The sequence below is a fragment of the Limulus polyphemus genome, unplaced genomic scaffold, assembly GCF_000517525.1.
Source record: "Limulus polyphemus unplaced genomic scaffold, Limulus_polyphemus-2.1.2 Scaffold3202, whole genome shotgun sequence".
Classification (NCBI taxonomy): Eukaryota; Metazoa; Arthropoda; class Merostomata; order Xiphosura; family Limulidae; genus Limulus; species Limulus polyphemus.
Window position 1 is genome coordinate 27,208 of NW_013668812.1, and position 23,859 is coordinate 51,066.

Genomic DNA, 23,859 nt, shown 5'->3' on the forward strand with positions numbered 1-23,859 from the left:
GTATATATATATATATATATATATATACACCATCATTTGTAGCTCAGTGTGTGAATTTGATAAAAAAACTTTTGATACTTATTGTTTTTATGTAAGTAGCTGTGATTGGTGTATTTCCAATGTTTTTATTTTATGTAGCAAAGCTGCAAGTAAAACTTAATTCTTCTGGTTGCTGCTCACTAATGGTACATATACATTCAAATCACAACTTTCCCACATGAAAAGTATTATCCATCCTCAAAACTCATAAGATGATGACAGCAATCAAACAGTAGAACACTAATAAATCAGTAAGAAATCATTAAGTAGTAATATATTCATAAAAGAACTAAGTAATCATATAAGTTACTAATGTTTAGATTCCAATCATCACAACCTTACCACAAATACAAAATTCAAAAACGATGTTATATCCTAAATTTCATCAAAGATACTGGATGGTTATTAATTTGGGATGTAGTAAATAGTAAAACACTGACTTAAATGTAACATAAATTGTAACAACTGTGTAATGTGTGTCTTGTATTATGATGTAGTATTCTCCTTTAAAATTCAGAATTTTGTTAAAATGTGAACATAAATATTAAATATAAACAATGTCTTATAAAGATTTGACGTCACCAAAATATAGAAAACCTGGTACTGACATAAAATATAATGGAATTATATTCCCCAGATATATTTATTTGGGCTGCTTGTACACACCTCTTATCACACAATTAGCTTGCAAACATAAACAGCTTATAACTTAACTGATAGGTTGAAGTCCTCACAACTCACTACTCATTGGTTTGTGTGGTAAGGAAGATAACTAATATGACCAGACCACTTCAAGTTCTCTTAAAGCTTCTTCAAGATCTCCTCCACAATCTTGATTGCAGAATCAACACAACCATCAAAATTTGAGTGGGTGAAGCTATCACCTCCTAATGCCAGTAATGGGCTTTCTTGAAGAGTTACACACCCAGGAGTATTTTCAAATGGACATTTCACCTAAGTGATGAACATAAGAGTAAATTATAAGATACAAATTTAAAAGAAGTTTTAATGGGTAAAGTTAAACTCATTATACCATCATTAAATTTTTTATTAAGCGACAGGTTCCAGATGACACACAGCAACAAACAGAAATAATTAAAAAAAAAGGGGGGAAAGAAACACTTATGGGTTTGATCATCTGCAATAATTATTAGATTATTAAAAAACTACTACCTTAACATTTTTTTAAAATACTCTAAGCTTCTGAAATACCATTTACCACATACTATAACTTCAGGACAACACCTTAATAATTGTTTTTAATACAGCATTCCAAACCCTTATAACATTCACCATATTTTTTAACATATATATTTTGTAAATATTTACAACACACTGGCACTCCTTAAAAAAAAAAGAATGTATAGCAAGTACCAGTACCATACTGAAGGTTCTCTGAGGTTGGTCCTTCTTTAAATTAGCCTTGTTTTATGGCCATAAACTGAGGATGGTTTAGTAGTCCTAATTTTAACCCTGTCAGCAAAAATATTCACCATCTAAATAAAAGCTTACAGAGAGTTTGAATTTAAACACAATCTCCAGACATTACCTGGGAATATCTCCAGCGCTGACATTTCATGCTTGATGGAGGAACAAAACCAGGCAATAATTCAGGAAGATGGTTTACAATAAGTCCTTGTACTTTGTCTTTGTCATCCTCTAAATACGACTGACCAAAGGTTACTGATGTGTGAACAACAACAGCTGGAAGCTGATCAACTGATCCTGTTTTTAAAAGACAGAAAATAACTCAGAAAAGTTATCCTGGAAAATAAAAATATATGTATCTTTAACTTGTCCTATCTTTGTTTGTTTCATAATACATCAACTGTATACAACTTTACGAACACAAATATTTAAAAAGCTGTGTTACAATTACAACAAAGAATTCCCACTTTTGTTTTGTTTTTAACAGTTAACTCTATTTTTCATAACTTAAACATCTTTTAACACTCGTGAAATTATAAAAATAGTATGATAATTTTGTTCATAAAATCTTTAGTTAAGTTGCCACCCCTATAATTACATAATTTACTACTGGAAATCTGTTGTAATAAGTCTTATCATATGGGTGGCAATATTGTTGAAATATTAATTAAGTCCAAGAAAGTGGATTTTACAATCTCTTCTTTAGAATAAAAAATTGTATAATTTTCAGAATATGTTTCGAAGAACAAAGAGTTGCTTTTTATTTATAAGTTCACACGTAACTATTGTGCCCAGGAATATGTGGGATCTGGCAACAGGGAGTTATCTGCTAATGAGAGAAGACATGTCAATATAAAACAGAATGGCCTGAAGAATGCTCAACACAACAAAACATGGCATAAATACCTTTCATCCCTTATCTAGTTCTGTAAAGGGAAAAACTAGCCTTTTACCTACAATATCTACTGCCAGACAATATCTTTAATGGATAACATTTTGTATCTACATGTACTTTTTCGCAGTCTTAATGGATAAACTTTTTTTAGAAGTTTTTACATTTTTAGAAGAATTGAAAACAGGTACTTACCTCTGAAATACTAAAAGACTTTCCTTGTTGAATTTGCTCTCATGCTGTCAACAATTACACGACTAGCTTCTGAATGTCTTTGACACAATTCAAAGTATGCATCAACTTAATCCAGAATTCTCCACTCTACATCCTCATCTGAACAGGCTGGTCAAGTCATGAAAATGGCCTAATTATTAGGCACCCAAGCAGACTCAAGGATGAGCTTCACTATTATAGGATAAGTGCAATGGAAGCACCAAGAAAAAAAAGAAAATATAAAAATAAAGCTGTAAGATGTTGCCCATCCTATTGGAGCCTTAAACCTCATATGGTGAACAGTTGTCTCATCTGAGATGTCTCAAATGCTATGCAAGGACATCCATAATGAGGCATCATCAGCCATAAAATATCATCCTCTGTTCACTTCCAGAGGGTATTACTCTCACATGAAGCACCAGCACAGAGGGTAGTATTTAATCTGGGACAAATACAGAGATATACATATCATGCAGGAAGTATATGTAACTGGACAAATTTATTAAAATACAGTACTTCGTAAAGGAAAGATTGTGTTTGTTTTAAATGATTCCTTTTACTCCATACACCCCAGTAATTGTTAAGGAAAGTTAGGTGGTATAACTATACTGTGTTATCATGTACAACATAAGTGTAGACCAAAGTGGTAACTACGTAGGTAATAGATGAGAATTCATCTGAAAGGGATTCCATTTGGCTTGAGGAATCACAACTTTAGGCAAACAAAATCCAAAAGCTGAGAAGAAAGCAATATGATGTAAATAAGATATTTCAAGAATGAATTCTGAATTATCCACACTCTGGTTTGCAGAATATAATTGCACAAGCTAATTTGTTAATATACTCCAAGCAAGATCCAAGGGGTGCAATTTGTCATACGAGCAACCACTTCTGAGAACCCCAGAAAGATTCAGTATGAGAGAGATAACAACAAATAGTCCTGACACAACATAAATGATATTCCTCCATACAAGAATCAGGATCAGTCAGAACAACCCAAGTATTAGATGGGAAAAAAGCTATCTGAGTATATGTATGAAGCTTTCCCAAGAAAATAATGTACATGAAACATCAAAAGCACAGATAACAAAATGTCCTCCTGCCTGATCAATGGAAATAAATAAAATGAAATAAAGGTTCAAAAGCGAAAGAAGCCTAGACACATAAGACTAAACCCAATTCCAATAAAGAACAATGCACAGGAACTTAAGGTCATTCAAAATGAAAGGCTCAGAAAAGTTCTTTCAACAATGGAGACTTTCAAAACAGATTGATGGTTTCCATGGCAGATAAGGCAACTGTTATCCAGCTATGGAAAGAGCTGATAGATGTTAACAAAGTTACATAGGGAAGACAGTAATATGAGGAGTTAGAGGTGAACAAGATTTACAATGCCTAATGCACCAACCCCAGAAAGTAACTCAACAACGTTAAATAGACAACCAAGGAAGAGTATTGCCAATGATGGGCTAACATACAAGCCAGCTGGGAAGAGAATCTGGCTTTTCTGACAATAGTCAAACAACAAACAGTCAAGAAACCAGATATGTTGAATGTAAAAGATGTTCCCCAAGGCAGTAATGAGACTGGTTCCCCCATGAGAAAACTAATTTAATTGGAGAAACCATGGTTGAGCTAGCCAAACTGGAGTGATGAAGAGAACCTGACACTTCAGGTTACTGAACCTTGCAAGTACTAAAAGAAGAAAGTATAGAGAGCAGACATAAAGGAAGAGGTTCTCCCAAAATTGACTCAGGGCAACCACTACAAGAAAATATGGATCTGGAAACTAGTAGTAGAAGATGGTTGTACAATGTAACAAAGGTATTGATTAAGAGATAACCAGCTACTTGCAGAGCCACTGTGAAAACCCGAGTGGAGGGTCCATTATATGGGGAGAAGATTGAAGATCTCAGGAGAAAGTGTCTGCCAAAATGTTCATCATATCAGAATGTGACAAGCTCAAAGGCTAAAGAATTAATGAAACTGTTTCAAAACAAAGGTTGCAAAAATAAGCTTACCCCAAAAAAATGACTTCATGAAATGAAGCATCATCCCCAAAGCAGGAAAAATGTCTTTGGCAGTAGGTGTGGACAACATAATATATGTATGAGACTAATACTTGCAATGCTATAGAAGATGACTAGTGTTTTTTGAACTGCGTTGATCCAAAATCCCAGATATACCAAAAAATCATTGGTACTAAATGGGATTTAAAATTGAGGATGATCCATCTTTTTCTTAAAATATGTACTTCCTGCTAGAGTTTTAAAGGATAATACTCACCTATTGTGTACAATATGTACTTTCTGAAAGTGTTTTAAAGGATAACACTTACCTATTGTGTATGATATGTACTTTCTGAAAGTGTTTCAATGAATAAAAGTTTCCTCTTTTTAAGTTCTCGAAACAATGGGCACCATGCTATTAAGGGAAGACCTTTTCAATTTTTTTATTTATTCTACTATTTGTAACCAAAATAAATCTTGTAATAACAGGCACCTCGAAATTCTGGATTAAGGGCAGTTATCTCTGTATGGTGTACCGCTAAATTCCAAATATCCTACCAGAAGAATGACCAAAATTCAAACACTTGTGATGTTTATTGGATCAGCTCCAAACCATATACTGTAATAAACGTTTTCACAGATTCAAAGTGCAATCTTATTACTCTGAGGAATTCTCGTTGTAAACACTAGGATACATAAACTGATATATTCCAGATCATGTTCTAAGAACAGTGTTCAAGTTGGCTTACTTCTGTGTGCGTGCTTTGTTGCTCTTGTGAGCATTTTATTACAGTGTCATGTAAACAGTCTAATGAAACAAGCAGTAATTTGTTGCTTTGTTTTCAGCAGGTTTTTCCTTCAGTCATTGACAATAAAATAAACACAGAAAAAAAAAAGTGAAATGTTTAGCAGTTCAAACTCTGAAGAGAAGTACTTTAAAACTTTATGACTAATAATAAAGAAAAAGGGTACAACTAATTCAATAATCAATATGGAATCCAGCTTTGCGTGGCTCATTTTTAATAATAAAGGCACCTTGCTATAGAGGGCATTGGGATGCAGTCAGAAGGGTACCCTTACTGTCGAGGTTCTTCTGTAATAATGAAAGGATTATAAATATATAGGGATAGAAGGATAACCTACCTCTATATCCACCTCTGTCATCCAATAGCAACAACAAAATTCTCATGTTTTCCATTTTGAAATAAAGTGTCTCTATGTAAAGAATGATTTGAGATAAACCTATGGCAGGTCAACAATTTTTTGACTGGAGACTGAAGTAAAAACCTGGAGAAACATGATAAACAATTTTGACTGCTACTTTCTGTCGGAGATCTAAAACTACCTGATCCAGAACTTGTGACTGGATCAAGAATAAGAGATATTAAGACCAGTTTGAAGGATCTGCTGAAATCAAGAATCCCAGAGCAAAGGGTTCTAAAGATGTAAAGATACTCTGGGATGAACCCTCCATGTGTGATATTTGTCCAGAACTGAAGAGTATCATTGATTCTGTCAATATACCCATCTCCTTTACTTCTATGTTAAGCCACTCCGTAGGATCAAAATGAACAAACAGAAGTAGCTGGCATCAACTAGGAAATAGATAAAGAAGAAATTACTACCAATAGTAAGTTGAGATGCTAAAACTCCAATCAACACCTAAATGGGAAAGAAGCTTTGGTAAAATTCCTGCAAAAACAAAACAATGTAGGAAAGAAGATCTATCAAGGTCAGCTAACTGCTGGGGAGAAGACAAGTACCCTGTAGTACAGTATGAGAGGCTAAAGTATCAAAAGAACATAAGACCCACAAGGTAATAAAACAACATCTGTCAGATCTACAGCAAAGGAGGACTGCAATCAAAGAAATATGATCGCGACTAAAGAAACTGGGAGAATGAGAAAAGCTAAAGCTAATCATTGATCTTCGGAAGAAAGATTCAAAATGAGACTAATCACAATGCACAGATAAAAAAAAACTGATGATGGGTTAAAATAGAAGACAAAGGAGAAATGGAATCTCCTTGCACATTAGAGGCAGACTGCATGGGTAAGGCTTCCAACAAAGTTGTAGAATATCCGATATTAGTAAAAAAAAGTGAACAACAGAGTTAACATTTTTACAACTGCTCTACAATGTGTCAGCAATGTTCAGAACCAAAAGTTACATGACTGTTGACAGCATGAGAGCAAACTCAAACAAGGAAAAGTGTTTCGTATTTCAGAGGTAAGTCTACCCGATTTGAACCAACCTTTTACTTATGATATGCACTTTCAGATAATGTTTTAACTCCTTTCCACATGGGCTAGGCTGATTTGACCGAGTTCTTAACCATTTTGTATTCCTTACAGCTTCCGTACTATAACTTTTAATACAATATGTGTATCTTCACAATACATTTCACACTTTTAGTAAACATCACAAGAGTTTTGTACACAAAAATTATTTTTTGAATTAAGTATTTTTAATAAAGATTTCTCTGTGAATATATTGAGTAGTTTTGTTTAATAGTCCAAATTCAAAGTGATCTTCATGTTAAGATTAAAAATACTTTTATTCATCTGAAAATTTTCAAATTTTATTTGTGTAATCTCTAAAATCTCCTTAAAATGTTATTTTTCAGTAAGACTATATTTCATCTGTTATTTATTTTACCCTTAACTATATATATATATATATTAGGTTGGTCAATTTGATAAACCTTGTAACAACCAAAAAAAAATCTAAATAGATCTAAATTACCCTTTTATTTATTTCTAGAATAACTTCAAATTGTAACATGAAACTACATTATCCTAAATAGCTTTAAACCCATTACAGCATACATCTGTTTATGCTTAAATTTTGTTTTATTGCCCTATGAGCTGTGTTTAGATTAATATTCCTGAGATAAAATTTGTAAATCAATTGGTAAATGTGGAACTCAAGTTACCCTTTTAAGTTACATAATGCATGAGCTACTTGCAAGAGTACCTTGTGCAAAGACTATTATTATTTATTTTATCTAATCTAACCTAAAGACCTCATAATTTTTACATTTTAGTTACTTTTATAATAATAAATAAAGAATACACATGAAAAACAAGAAATAAAGTACTTAACTGGGTCTTCTTATTTTTGCTGTCAACTATTGATGACACTTAACCTTACTTTTTTATACTAATGTTACTACTGCACTAAATAATTTTTTACTTAATTAAATGTGCACCAAAGAACACAGAATGATAAAGTAGACAATGTCCCATAACTATCACAATTTTTCTGACTTTCTAACTATGTGACAAAAGCCATTAAACAGAAAACTATTAACAATTTCTGAAAAAAAAAACGATGTGACAGGTGGGTGTGGTAAGTGGGGTCTGATTTTTATTTTATAGCAAGTAATTTACACTAAATTTTATATTTCTTGGATGGGTGATAAATAAATTGGAGAAGATGGGATACCTAGAGAGCAAATGTCACAATTCTCACACTACAAGAAATTGAGGATTTTTCTAAATATTGCCTAATAAAATTAAGAACTTAAAACTTGTATTATGTTAAGATTTGGGATATTAGCTATGTTTTTGTGCCTTGTTTATAAAGATAAGAAAGTAGTTTACTTAAAATTTTGAATGCAAATCACTAAAACCTCCTGACATACACACAAAATGATGCTTGTTCTGAAAGAGTTAAAGGAATATACTCATCTATAATGTACAATGTGTACTTCGTGGCACTTTTAAAGGATAAAACTCACTTTTTATTCACAACATATACAACCTGATATTGCTGTAAAGAACCATACACTTCTCTTACTTATATATATACCTTTTGGCAGTGTTTTACAGAATAAAACTCACCTTTTACCTAAAATATGTACTTACTGAAAGTGTTTTAATGGATAAAAATTACCTCTTTTGAAGTTATCTACTGCAATAAACCTGATCATTGGGTCATCAGGGAAGTATTTAGCTGCCCAAGGTAAATCATTCAGGAAGCCAGGACAATCATCATAGAACAAACCCAAGGCATAACGCGAAGAGAAAAAAATGTTCTTCAGCTTCTCTGTAATTTCAGGGCTCTGTGCTATAATGAAAGAATTATAAAAAAAAAAAAAATCTACAAAAAATATTTACATATTTTGTTCATCATCATTATCATGTGTAATCTCTGAACAATATTTATTCAATGTTGTTAATATGATATGAACAAGCAAACACAGGATGTCATAGACACTGCCATGTCCTAAATATCTTAAACCAATAAGTTAAGACTTTGACATAACAGGAATTGCTATAACCAAAACTGGAAATGTTAATTATCCAGAAATAATTTTGTGGAAACTTTTCAGCAATTTCTGCTTTATAATTTGGATTTCTTGTTGAATATTTAACAGATCAACACCAAAAAATATTACTAACATTAAATAATGTCAACATCAGACACCTATTTCATATTGGCAACTTCTTTATTAAGGAACTCTGCTTAACATAAAACTACAAATTATAGGCATAATTATAACAGTAAGATACATTTCATTTTATCCTAGATTGGTCTTTACTTTTTTATTGCACTTTTTGTTGCTTCTGAACAATTATAAAAAAATATTAAAATGGTTCATATTACTAATAGTTACTATCTACAAGTCACTAAATAACCACTGTTTCTTTCTCTTTACTATCAATTTCATTCACTTTCTCCATTAACTTCATTCACATAATCTTCCATCTTCACTAATTTCTCCTTCCATATTTTGAGTTGCTGTAGTTCTACTAATTCATGAACTCATTTCACTTTTCATTCTCAATCCACACTACTGCTCTTTCTCTACTTCATTTGTCAAAATTTTCATCTGTTTGGTCCATTATGAGGATGCTTTGATATTATTTTTTCAAATTGCAGAATGGCTTCCAATTACACCACAAGCAGTTGCAGTGGATGAAAAGTTCAACACCCTCCAGACCACATTTCATAATTTGTGCCTAGCTCTGTTTATTCAACCAAATACCACATAATAACTAATGAACCACCTCTGACAGCATTGGTTTGTCACTTGAATCTTTTGACAGCATGCAAGATTTGTTACAACAAGCTCACCACTCCACTCATTTGCTCTCATAAATTACTTCAACCAGTACAAGTTGGAAGGTAGGTGCCAACTTATAATTTTACCCTGGCTGTTCATAAAGGCTCCTTGGTTTTGACTGCATTTTCAAGGCACTTGGTAAAAAAAACTCCCCTTTCTCTTTTTCAACTTGAATATGCTTGAGAGCTTGAGGAATTTGTTTTTTAAGGTAAAATTTTACAATCTACTTGATTTATCCTGTATATTTGCTCATAATTCTGAGTTTATAAATGTCCACAGAAAGTGTCTTAAGGATGAGTTAGATATTTATTATAAGATAAGGAAATTTATTAGTGAGTACTATATAGTGAAAAAATGCTATAAAGTTGCAATAGTTTCAATTAAACACACTAGGTTTGATGCTAAGTCAACAGAAAACTAGAAACCCCCAACATATGAACAAAGAGTTAGGCCTAAATTAAAACATGAAGACATAAAATAAGCTACACCGAACTTCACTGAAGAGCATATATTACAAAAGTAACTCTGAAGTAACCTATTATGTGATCACAAACATTTCAAACTTTCTATCTTATTAGCCAATAACAGTGTCAAAATTAAATTGTAATACGAAACCACAATAAAACATATTTCAATACTATAACTTACAACTTACACCCCACAACAAATTATTTTTATCTGAGGAATCTTGAGGAACTTGTTTTTTGTAGTCTGTAAGTTAACAACTTACTCTATTTCAACCAGAATAATTATAAATTAATTTTGAGCTATTACATAAAATGCTAAGTATTATTTTTTACAAATTACGGTAGTTGAAAATTTTCCAACTTTTGTTTCCAAGTCAATACTCACCAAGAAGCTCTGGAACTGCACCTTTCAACTGAAACAGTTGAGGCACTGGCACTGTCATAACCACAGCTTCAAACTTCTCAGAAGCTCCTGATGATGTGGTCACCAGCCAGTGAGACTTCTCACTTCTCTGAATGCTTTCCACTTCATGCTCAAAGTGAACCTCAGCTCCTACAAACAAACAAAAAAGTGTTAAATAGCAAGCAAATTGTGCAATTTTACAAAAAATAAAATAAAAAAATTAAAGAATGTAAATATATATATATATATATACCAATGCTCAAAAACTACACTGCCAGATGTACCTAGGGCATTAATAAAATGTATATGCTTTATTATGCAAGTAAAAACTCAAATGCTTTAAAAACAAAAAGAAGAAATGTCTGTTGTAAAGAGATTAAACCAAACATATTTCATACTTACCTGTTACATGCACCTTGCAGTAATAAAATTTCCTTTTTATCAAACATCACTTACAGCACACACAAACTGTTGTTTACTGTTACTAGTTAATTGTTTGTAAGAATTTAACCAAAACCACAAGTGATAACCAGTACTTCTGAATGAACAAACCTACAATTACTGATTGCAGTGCACATTTATTCTATAGAATATTTGTAACAGTGTAGTAGTTAAATACTAGTTAGAAATAATTTTTTGTGTTAGCAACTAAGAACAGTTTGATGAAGTATAACGTTCAGTCTAATATGTACATGTTTGTGCTACATGCTCAACTAGGCATATAAGGATTTTTGAATTTTTACCTTTTATACCTAATTGTATCTGTCAGATATAAAATATTGTTTAGTGTAGGTAGTATTATTAATTTATTTATTTTGCGAGTTAATATTTTAAGATTAGTTTCTTTCATAATGAGAGAATTAAAAGCACACAATTATTGGAAGTTGTGTTTGTAAGTTATTGATGTTTAGGCTACAGAGATTTCTAGGATACCTCAGTGAGAGATATAAATAGTGGTGACCATATGCGACCCCAGAGAGTGGGAAGAGAGTCAAAGGTAAAGATGAAAGAGAGTTTCTGTCAGAGAAAGGTTAGAAGACATAAAGTTAACTGTTTTAGGAGTGAATAACCTAACAGTTGATGTGTTAAAGTGAGATTAACAGTTTTCTGACATTTTAGGAGAATAATTTGTCTTGTCAAAGGGTGTTCTAAAGCAATTAAACCTGCCTGTGTGGACGTTGACGAAAAGCAGATGATTATTTGGAAGTAGGCCTATACGCAAAAAGCAGACGAGTATTAGAAGTTAAGGATAGAACTGCAGTAATTCAACAACAGCATAAGTGAATTATACACTGATTCATTAACAATAGTTTTATCCTTTTTTTTTAAAGCCTAATTAGTGTCTAATTAATTACTTGCAAGATACTTTCTTCCCTGGAATAATTTTCCAAAAGCTTTTATAAATTCTTATTTATAGCTTATGAAGAAATTGTAAAAAATGTTCATAATGTTATTCAATATGTCAGCAAAAGTTATTAGCTTTTTTATTCCTAAAATAAACATTCTTTTTACAACAAAAACCTAAATCAATGAATGATACTGTCAAAAACATACTTTACTGAGTAGTATATATTAAAGTAAGTATATGGGTGTGTTGGGCTAAGGATTCTTTTACAGTAGGTGTCTGTGACTTGTTGGCAATAAATTAAACAATAAATGAACTGCCTGCACTCCACTTGTTTTAAAATAATATATTCCAAACAAGTTAAACATGTATACAAAAATTCTTTACACTCTGTATATCATAGTTGTATCTTAAATCATATACAGTTCTCTTCTTCTTGTCCAAAATCTGCTTTAGAATACAGTTGACAAGCCAAACTATTTTTATTTTAAACATTATTAGTGTATAATTCATTTATTCCTTTTTTTCTCTCTCTATTTTTTTTTACCACAACAGCAATGCTATAGTAAAATGAATCTGACAAACTTTGAAAACTTTTAGGTGGAGAAATGTCAATTCATCTTGGAATGTTTAATAACTTCATAAATCTGGTTAAGTTTGTTTGAAGTGGACATTCTGATATGATGGTAAAAGACCTTCTCTAGCAAGTGTAAAACATCATTTATGAACAAGTTCAAGCACACTAATAAGTCTTATTAAAGATAAAAATATATAAATCACACAGACGTACTCTGGAGAGTTAATGTTACACTTTTTAAAGATTTGATATTAAACACATGAAAGTAACTTTATATATACATGTGTAGTATAGTAACTGGAAATGAAGATCCACTCCAAGTACCATTGATATAGCTTATCACAACTTGAAATTCTCACTTTTTGAAGTGAAACTTTCACTGTTGTTGTCAAGTCAATTCACAGGAAAATACGCATAGAAGATCTGTGGAACATCTCTATTTCTTGTTAAATAAATACATATAGATTCATTAAGACTGAGTATTTCTTTTATCACTGTCACCATATATGTGATTATTTATACTATTGAGATAAGAGTACTTATGTTGAGGTAATCAGATATCAATCATTGTCATGGTTAGTAGCCTATACATTCATCTAATTACTAATTAGTTACTTTTTTTTATTATTATTACAAGATATTAATTACTAATGATATCCTATACTTCAGCTGCTAATCTGCTACAACCCCCAAGAAAGTTTTTAAAAAGAATGTATATGGTGGCAGGGTCTGAGATTTATTCCTGTCTTTCATTAGATGTGCTGATGTGCAACACGTATTCACTAGTCCATGGTTTCTCCCATTAGCAATGCTCATAACAGTAAATGGTGTAAAAGTTAGGAACTTTAGGAAGCAAAACTCCAGAATTAGGAACCAAATTAGCAATTTTGCAAGGGCCAAAGGAGCTGTACAAAAATCTTTGACAGAACTTTTTTTTAATCCCAAACTACAAGACAGGTAAAGCCACATATGAAGAATTTTTATTTATTACTACGTTAACTGAGTGAACTAGATGCAAATGATAAAGTATTTTACAGTATAATCTGAAATCAATAAGTAATTTTCTGAAATCATTCTTCCATTTCTGACTCTGGATGAAGTATGGCCAACAGAAAATGTACTGGAAACACCAACATTTAAAGAATTAAACCTCAAAAAAAACTGAAATTTAGAAACCTTTTTTTTAAATTAGGAACTTTATGGTCCAACTATGAGCCCTTCATTGGGAATTGAATCACCTATTTAAATAATTTCAAGAAAGGATATCCAGGTTCTGCAAACTTCTATGTCAGGTTGACTGGGTGTTTTATCAGTTAAGCGGATGAAGAAATTTGTTTTATATTTCTTTTTCTTTTGTATGGTTCTCATTTTATTAATTTAGTACTATTCCATTCTACTGTATGATTTCCTCTGAGGTTGTTTCAGATAGATTAGTATCACATAGATTTATATGTCTATTATGCTCACTAATTCTGTCTTTTGTTGGTCATTCTATTCCTACAATGTTAGGCAATTCACTTTCACAAGGAATTTTGTATATGGTGGTTTTTCCTGTCCACTGAGACTTCAGGTAGTTTGATGTATAATAACTATGATTGTATTATGTTGTGGTTTCTGAATACTGTTATTACATTATACTGTTTGCATATCTTCTGTGTGTTTTTAAGGAAACCTTTGACACATATATATGTCCATAATTTTCCTCCTGGTTACTTTTGGTATTTATCTTCTATTTATCATATTTTCTGGGCATCCATTGTCAAGGAGGATTGTATTGATGTTTTTTCTTTATTCTTACCATCTTCTGTATTATAAATGTCGTTCATTCTGAATACTAGGCAATCTAAGATACGATTTTCACACTGTACTGGTTACTTGATATATAGTCAAGTTACTTACCAGTATCTGTGGGTATCCTGTAAATGCTTGTGCCTTTATTATTTATTTATAGGTTATTTGCCTAAGTAACTGTCATGTCTGGGAGTCATTTCTTCTGTTTCCATTACAAATTATATCACTGATGTTACCTATTTAGGTAGTTCATGAAATCTAGAATATTGTATGTAATGTGTGGCCATAATATGAATGTATCATCATCACATCTGAGCAAAATCATGGGTCTAAGAGTGGTTGTTTTAAGGCATTATCCCAGAATTATTCCATGAACATACTAATTATTAGGCCTTTTTTGTTATTGATAGTTGGAAGTAAGATATATTGATAAGGGAAGCTGTGTGTTCTGTGGTCATGGGGAGTGTCTGTGAAGTGTATTCCTCGAGAGTTCTATCATTTTCAGTTTGTTGGTGGATTATTTATAGTAATGTTTATAAGACTTTTGAAAATGAAATGTGAAACATGTACAGTTTATGTGAGAAATCTGTCAGTCTCAAATAAAATTATTTTTTATTATGCAACCAAAAAAAAAAGTTGTTTTTAAATGTATTTTTTTGGAGTATCTATAGTGTTTGAAAGCTTTGTATGACAGAGAATAGGTTAGATGCACCAAAGATTGATCATTGTGTCTTGAAAGGTTATTATGATTGCATGGTTGCTTTTAAAATATATACAAAGTAAGTTTTAAGCATGTAAGGATGTTTTACAATTTAAAGGCAATATTATACAGTGACTGATTAAGTTATATTGAAATGATTTTGGAACCTTACCATGTCATAACAGTGAACGTCGCTGCATCCAGACATGCTCTATCTGATGACTTTGCATTTTAAAAATAGCCTTGTAGTGTAGGTCCCATTCTATAAGGATCCATCATAAGGTTATAATATACAGAGCACACTACTCCTTTCTGCAGCCTTCCATAATCCATCCAGAGTAGAAGGACAACAATCTCTCAGCACACATTTCAACAGTCCTATTGCATAGAAATCTATAGGTCCTTTGTCCAGCTACATGACCATTATGTTTTCATATGGAATAGCATGAATACTCATTTCATTCATCAGCTGCTTAAGACATACAATGATTAAACAGATATGTTGTGGAGAAAAATTATGTACACAACTTTTGTGTCACTTTTCCAGAAGGAGATCTTTCTTGATTACAATGCATAGTGTTGACTGGGCCATGTGGAAAGCTTATGTCAATGACATTTGTGTTTGCAGATTCTCACCCGTTACAAGTACTGCACTTTGCTTACCATGGCTGAGATACAACTTGTTGCTGATCTCTCTTTTTTTGGATTGTTCTGGTGTTCCAAGTTGATCTGTGTTCCTTTGTTTTCCAGTGCCATTCAGTGCAAGGGAAATCCCTGTCTTAGAAAATCTAAATCCCTGATCTGAAGACATCTTTATAGTCTGAGTGCACATATAATTTGCTTCAGAAAGGGATATTACATACCTTTCAAAAACTGTCAATTTTCAGTGGCATCACACTACCTATGAAACACCAAACAATTTAAAAATTTAGTTATTATACATGACGTTCTACCATCATGACTTTGTATTGGCTGTGGCTGTTATGTGACTTGTGGATTTGCATACTCAAAATAGTTTTAATATAAAATAATCAACATTCTATATGTCTGTTTATTTACATGATATCTAGCTAAGGGGGTGGCATGGTGATTTCTACAGTTAATTATGTTGTTGTGCGAAGGGAGTATTTCTATTTTTTACCATGAAAATCACCTTTCACTCAGTAAGAGAAATCTTTAGTAAAAATGCTTTAATACAAAAAAAAATCAGATTTTCTGTATACAACATAATTTTTTTTTCTAAAATCTTGCCAAATTTCACAAACATACTTGCTAAATTTAGACTTATAGTATATCTATCTATCTATCTATATATATAGACAGTTCACAAATGGTTTCTTTAACATGTTGAATAGGCAACTATTCTCTACAATCACCTAAATTCTCTTGCATTTTTCAATGCAAATAATTTTTTCAAAAATGATTTCCTTGAACTTAAAGTCCTGAATAACAATGATCCTGTTTCTATAAACAGCTGAACTCAACTGTCTAGAGATACTGCTATCAATAACCTGATCAGAATGTTTAAAACACTAACCAAAAGGCATTATTTGTTTTTTTTTCTTTTATTTTAACAGGAGCATTCATAGATAGTGGCCTTTATAAAATCATGTCTTTCCAAAGTATCCAGCTTATTTTAAATGAACTGAATTCACCTTCTCTTTGCTTTTATAATCCTTGTTAAAAACCCTTATAAACTCAAAGATTCACATTCTCACGGTCTTCATATAATCAACTCTCTATAATACCTTTTATGTCTAACAAAATGAAACAGATGCTGCAACTCCCATTTCCAACACTTTATTGCAGACTTCTACCTCTTCTTTAGACAAGATAATCCAGCAACTCTACTTTCAAACTTGTTCTGAAAGCTTCCAAATTTTAGCATACAGATCATAAGTGTTCCAAAATAACGTTTGCATAACTTTGACACAAATCTCTACTAATCACATTTCATCAATATGACTTAAGAAACTTTTCCATTCCTTCCTTGAAAAATAATTTGAGAAAAAGACTATGTTTTGTTTTTACTCTTAAACCATATAAATATCTGCACTTTACATCATAGGTAGAATTAAAATATATGAAAATTGACCCTTAAGCCTAATTCTTTTTACTACATAAATAGCACTAACATATATATAACTTAAAAAATCTTCCTGAGAACATACAACTTAGTTTATCATTTTAGAATCCGATTTTGACACTAGAAACAACTGAATACAGTATTAAGAATTAAACCCACCAGATTTATTTAAGTAATATTTGACCAAAGATCCACTTCCATTAGGAGTAACAAAATTAAGTGTCCCTGATGCTACTTTCTTCATGCCTTCAAACTTACTAATCATAGGTTGTAGTAGCTCACTTTCAATCAAGTCTTCATAAAACCTATTGAAAATACCATACAGAAAAGCTATTTCAATATTTTTATAAATGTATTAACATAATATTTTACGAGTATTTAATTTCTTCTTACAACTTAAGTAACATAAATCACAAACATATTTTTCATATTGAGTTTGTCCTTAGTCTGACTATTAACAAAGAATGTTTGATACAATTATTAAAAATTTTGATCATTCCAAATGATCATCTTTACTTGATCGACATTTATTACTATAAATGAAGATTTATTATCATTCGTGCTTCTAATTACATCAAATCTTCAGGTTAACACAATACTGAATAAAGTCATGAACAAATCATAAACAGATGAGTGAAATAACTTAGAGAAAAGATAACATTTTCCTTAACTGAAATTGTATTTCAGACAGATACTCACCTCTCTGCCCCATAAAGAGCTACTACCTCATACACAATGCCATATAATTTCCTGCATACTGCCACAAGCCTTGAACAAAGTCCCAACCTTACACATATCAATGTTTATTGCACCAACCTATGATGTAATTATCATTGACATATAGCACCTCTACTATAAGGAGGGTTACACATCCTCCATGAACAGTAATTCCCATGAGAAAACAGCATGAGCAAAGACTCATTCTTGATGAAGCAAACTAAATGCACCAGAAATTTGGAGGGAGGAAGCAGTGCAGAAAGGTGAGTATCTTTCTGAAATACATTTTCAGGTGAAGAAAAGTTAATTTCAGAAATGCTACTCACCACTCTATACCACAAAGAGATAGAACTCTACATTGAAGATGATGCAGGAACCAGTGAAGAGAAATTACAAACATGATTTTCTTTCTAAAAACAGCATCAGAAAGGGAAGCTCTATGAAGTGTGGCATCCACAAAGCAGAGGGTAGCCTAGTGAGGCAGCACTTGGTGGAGACTACATCCATCTCAAGCAGAAAATATACTTCACTCAATAGAGGTGGTAGTGCAAAAGATACTGTCATAAGAATCTTTTGCTGAGTACTAATGTATTTCTAAGGTGGGTGGCAGATTGCTCAACTGTACATTATCACACAGGCAGACAGCTGAGTACGACCGTGCAGTGTGGCTAGGACTGTTCCATATTAGAAAAATACTTCTGTGAGATACCACAATAATCAGATGCTGGGAGAAACATCCTAAGTCTGTGTTCCAAAGCAAACCCAAGACCTATCTGGCTGTAGCAAACCCATGGGAATGGCTTGGTTCATAACTTAGAGGGGTGTCCTGTATTACACTACTAAGTAACACCCCAGCCCTACTTTGCAAAGTTCAGTTTCTTATCACTGGGAATGCACCCTGATAAATAACTCTCCTTACTGCCTTCCCCAGCAATCTGTAACTGGAAAAACAATGGCTCTCCCTTACTCTACTTGAAGAAACAAGGAGGGAATAACATGCATGGGGAGTGGGAACACCAGAGAGGTGTTTGGACTATGTCTTTGGGCACAATCACCTGGACTTGTGTCCCATAATGAAAAATAGTGCAATGGGTTATCACAACTAAAGATGGCAGGTTTGAGGGCAGGCACACTTGGTACTATCATTTTTTTTATTTCACAAGTGCAGGATGGCCTGGAAGATAAAATATATAGAAACCACTGAAGCAGTCTTGCAGAAAATTTCATCTCAGCAGTAGGCATTAAGCAAGGTCAGATTGGCTTAATACTTTCCATACTCTTTTGCCCTATGTGGATTTTGGGTAAGTGTTTCCTGCAAGGCAACACTGGCCACTTGGTGGGTTCTACTGTTTCCATAATATATATATATATTAAAGAACCATTGTGAAGAGTGGAGAATGGTGACTGGAAGGAGATAAAAACCAGAGTAAGTGAAACTTCCCTATGGTGTGAGTAAAATGACACTAATGCAAGATCTCAAACAGGGGACATCAATGGCTAGAGGCAAGAGAGGCTGTGACATGACAAAGAACATGATGGGAAAAAATATTAAAATAAGAAAAACATAATCTTCAATAAAAAAAGAAACCAGCCATATGAGGTATATAACCCATTTGGGCAAAGTGTTTGTAAGTAAGTTACTACAGGAACAGGAATCCCATGGCAAGAAAAGACATTAGCAAGAGACCTCAAAAGGTGCAGTATGAGTGAAATTATAATACAGATTATACAGAACAGAAGAGATGATCCAAGTTAGAATGACTGTACAGGGAAGATAGGAGAGGGAGGATGTATGGAGAAAATATTGAATCATCCTCTCAAGCCACCCAGGAAAGAAGATGAACCTGTCAATGTGGTAAAAAGTGTGGGAAGAGACCAAGACAAAAATGAGAGACATATTTCTTAAATGAAAAATGGATGAAATGTATGAAGCATATAAAAGGAGGTTGAACCACACCTCACACAGAGCATCCTCAGCCAGAGGTACAGCTTGAGACTGGATACCAAGTGAGCGAAAGTGAGAAGCAAAGGGAAGGTGAAAAAAGAACTGATGTTAAGATGGTCACTAAAAACACAAGAGGATGAAAAAACACTCCATGGGTAGGGTCCGGTATTAAGCAAGATAGTTAATATGCCACCAGGGCCTGAGCTTTCAAGATAGAATAAACTTAAAAGAGAAAGTCTAGAGCCAGGAAATCAGAGTTCCCAGGAATAAGTGCCTCCCAGTCAGACCAGATGCTGGAAATGGATTAGGCACACAGAACTGCACACCACTAGAACAGAAGTACCTGTGCTATACTTATCATGGACAAGCAAAAGTAACCGCCTCCAGTGATGGGAAAAGATTAAGTTAATCTATCAACCTAAATTATTTCATGGGCTTTAAAAAGGTTAATTGTGTTGCACTCTTGGTTTCACTCAGAGAGAAAGCTCTGAGCTACTTATACCATCCACTGCAAAAAGTAATTGTTGAGCATTTCAATCACATTAAAAGCCACTAAACAATAGCATACAGTAAATCTACATCTGTATTCTTTAAGTTACATAACATTTTGAAATGTGAATGATAGTGTGATTAATGCCAAACAACTTAGTGTAGAATATCCTGGTTGTGAAATAAAATTTGACATCAACATTATTCATGCTTGTTCTCCTGTTATTTCAAAAGTGAAAGTTGAGCTTTGCCTATCTGCACAGCTTTTCAAGTAGGAGACAGACAAATGCTTGGACAGACACCACAGTTCACAATATATAAAATATATGGAATCTCAGATATGTAAGCAGAAGCCCATAGACTGACTTCAGAGTCTTGGTGAATTCCAAACAGATGGAAGTCTGGGTAAAGTGTGGGGGACATCCGAGGTTGTGTGTGTTCAAGCACACCACCATGACCATAAGAAGTGAAAAGAAAACAGTTTAGCTCTGGAGACACCTGCTTTTACAGGCCAGAAACCACTGAAGGGGACATATATGGGCACACCCAAGAAGAACAAAGGACTCAAGAGAGATTCCCTAAAAGAGACTCATGCAGGAAATGAAGGCAATATGATAATTCTGGTATCAAAAGTTCCATGTTACAAAGACAAAGAAGTACACTAAGTTTTTCACACATATAAAGTAAAAGACAGAGAGACCCCCCTCTCCCCAAGTAAATCAAGGGATTCAACCAGTGGACAAACTGAAAAACTGAGAGTAAACAGGATGTGCTCCACGGTAAAGAGTGGCCAGGGTGAGATATACCATATACAGCAAGTCAAAACCCAGGTACAGGGAACCGACATCCATGTGGGAATAGGATGAGGATCATACCATCAGCAAGTCAAATAAACTAAATTCCAAAACTCAGTCACTGAACCAAAATCCACATGGTGATAGGAAAGAGGATCATACATCTTCACCTCAAGTTCAGCAGAGCAGAGGGAGATATCATACCCACCAATCTGTGAACAGGGAACATGATAGCAAAGTGATAAAATGTTTTACCGATTCAGGAACCCGACATCCAGATGATTGGAGTAATAAATATGTCCCTGTATTGTATAATACTCCACTCAAAATCAATCAGACAGGAACCATCCCCAGTATAGGAAAATCTTCAAGGGATAGGACAACAAAAAGAATCGTTGCAAACTTGCACATTCAACCACCACGACTCACAACACTGTAGCAGTGAACATGAGTCCAACTACGTGAGGGAACAGAGACACCTGTAATACACATGTAAGGACTTATTTTGATTGGTCCAACTCTGAATCCAAAACACAGCCACTAAGAAAAGACATCCATGTGGGGGTAGGATGAGGGATCCCAATCAAAGGGGTGAACTGCAAAATTGATGGCTCACTTTATAGCTACAACATCCCCTCAAATAAACCCATTCAGAGATGGAGCATCAGATTGGAAGACATATCATATACACCAGAAGAATACCACTACCCTACTCTCAACTGAATGGATTCAGTATTGGTTTCATCATATATTTCAATCACATTCAGTAGGATACCTCCGCGGTCCACCACCCCAATAGCTTGGAACTGGAAAGTGGTAAGGACTCCCATACTCTATTGGAAGAAAAAGGGAAGAGAAATCATGGTGAAGAGTCTGGAGGAACATTAACACTGAAGACAGAGAAATGGGTGACCACAAAAACCCTATTTTGAAAGGCAGACCACACCTAATTTATTCAACCTGAGGAATGGCAGGAATGGGTAACTATCCTCTTCCTTAAAGACAAAAAGGGACATGCCCCTGAAAAGGTATATATACAAAAAGATAACTTACACAGTCACAGTCTCAATGAAGTCTGAAGAATGGTAACAGGTGAAGACGATAACCCAAAGAGAAAGAAACAGCTATCCAATGCAGATAGTGAGAGATAAAGGTATGCAGTGTAGTCCACATGCCCAACTGAGGAATTTCCTCGAATGGATGATGAAGATGAGATGCCAGGGAAAAGGTAAGGTGCCTAATCTGGAGAAAAGACACCTGGAACAAATTATAGGAAGAAGGAGACAAAGAAGAATAAGCCAACTGAATTAAAAGCTGAACCCAATTAGTAAGGGTGTAAAAAGAAAGGAACAAACAGAGAATATTTGCCATGGAATGAAGAGGCGGGAATGGACATCATGGAAGGAAGACATGTGAGCAATTAACAATGAAAAGTATGTATGGGACATAGTAGTCTATCCGGATCAGACCAGGAATATAGGTGGGAAATGGAAATCGGCAAGGAGGAGGAAGTACCCTCACGAGCTGCCAAAGTTTTGGAAAGGAAAGTTCAATCTAGATAAAGGGAACATATGTGGTATGATCCAGGGTATGTAAAACATCAACTGCATATAAATCTCACTAACAAGTCAAGAGAACAAGGAAATAAGTCTTAAGGGATTAGTAGAAAATCTAACACAAAGACAGAGGTTCAAATGGTGGTAAAGTGAGGCAGTGAAGAACCACACTGACATCCCAAACCAGAAGGACTGTGAGCCAAGGAGGTCAACTAATCTGGAAGGAATGCAACAACAGTGAGTGGGTAGGAGAGGTAAAAACTTTATGGTACAGGGAAAAACGAAAAGTGTGGATAAGGCAGCTCGATAACCCGTGATCAAGGAAACAGAAGCCCCTTGATCAAACAGCCAAGTGAGGAAATCCGTAAGAAGAGAAATGATGGTTAGAGCACGTGAAAACCCCGACCCAAAGACCAAATGCAGAAAATGTTCCACTGACGTTAATATACATTTATGGAGGAAGGGCGAATGGAACGTGCTAAAATGAAGTGACTCACCATGACAATCTGAATATCCTCACCAAGGACCAGATAAAAATCAGGCATGAAGATGGAGATTAGGAAAGGCTGGATGTAATGCCGGTGCCCAAGGTTAATGTAGAAGGGATGGAATAAGAGGAAGAAGTAATGGTGGGGCAGAATGGAGCTGGACCAGCCATGGAGACAGCAGTTGAGCAGGCTAGTAAGGAGCAATCAGAAGGACTTGACACAGAGTGGTGTGGATGACTGAAATCACCCTGAGAAGAAAATAGATGGGAGGATATACATAAGGGTATTTGTTGGTCCAATCCTGGCTGAACTCATCAATAAACAGTGCAAGTGGATGAAGAACTGGTGACCAAAACAGAGATAACTTGGTATTGAAGAATGTGGCAAACACATCCAGGTGAGAAGTACCCCACCAAAGGCACAGCTACTGGAAAACATGAGAATCAAGAGATCACTTTATTGGATAAATTTTGTCCAGTTGGAAAAGATGATCCGTGACTAGATTGAATGCACCTGGAACATAACACGCAAGGAGATGAATACAGAGCATGTGGTCCCAAAAAAGGAGATCCAAGGTTTGACCAAAAAGGGAACAAGAACGGGTGCCACCTGTTACGTATTAGAATTTTAAATGGTCTGAAATTGAGTTAAATGATACTTTAAATTTAGTAGTTAAATTGTACTTTGGATTTAGTAGTTAAATTAAAGCCAATATATATAGTCAATTTATGATATTTGCCAACAAGATTGATACACTCTGTTTTCTTTTTTTTTAACACAAATATGTTTTAATATACACACAACAGTACAATTTACAATAACAATTACTACAAATTGTTATTACAAACG

At 33.8% G+C, this 23,859-nt stretch overlaps 1 protein-coding gene across 4 annotated transcripts in view; it reads right to left on the minus strand.

The window, feature by feature from the left end:
* Positions 1–7: 7 nt before the first annotated feature.
* Positions 8–23,859, minus strand: part of LOC106468880 (renalase-like) — a 34,382-nt gene continuing 10,530 nt past the window's right edge. For all 4 annotated transcript variants that reach the window (XM_022397242.1, XM_022397241.1, XM_022397243.1 and 1 more), the window contains 5 exons: positions 17,181–17,326; positions 10,505–10,672; positions 8,479–8,652; positions 1,589–1,764; positions 8–993 (listed from right to left, as the gene is read on the minus strand). In XM_022397242.1, coding sequence (XP_022252950.1) covers positions 841–993; positions 1,589–1,764; positions 8,479–8,652; positions 10,505–10,672; positions 17,181–17,326 — 817 coding nt within the window. In that variant the 3' untranslated portion in view covers positions 8–840. The remainder of the gene's footprint in view (positions 994–1,588; positions 1,765–8,478; positions 8,653–10,504; positions 10,673–17,180; positions 17,327–23,859) is intronic.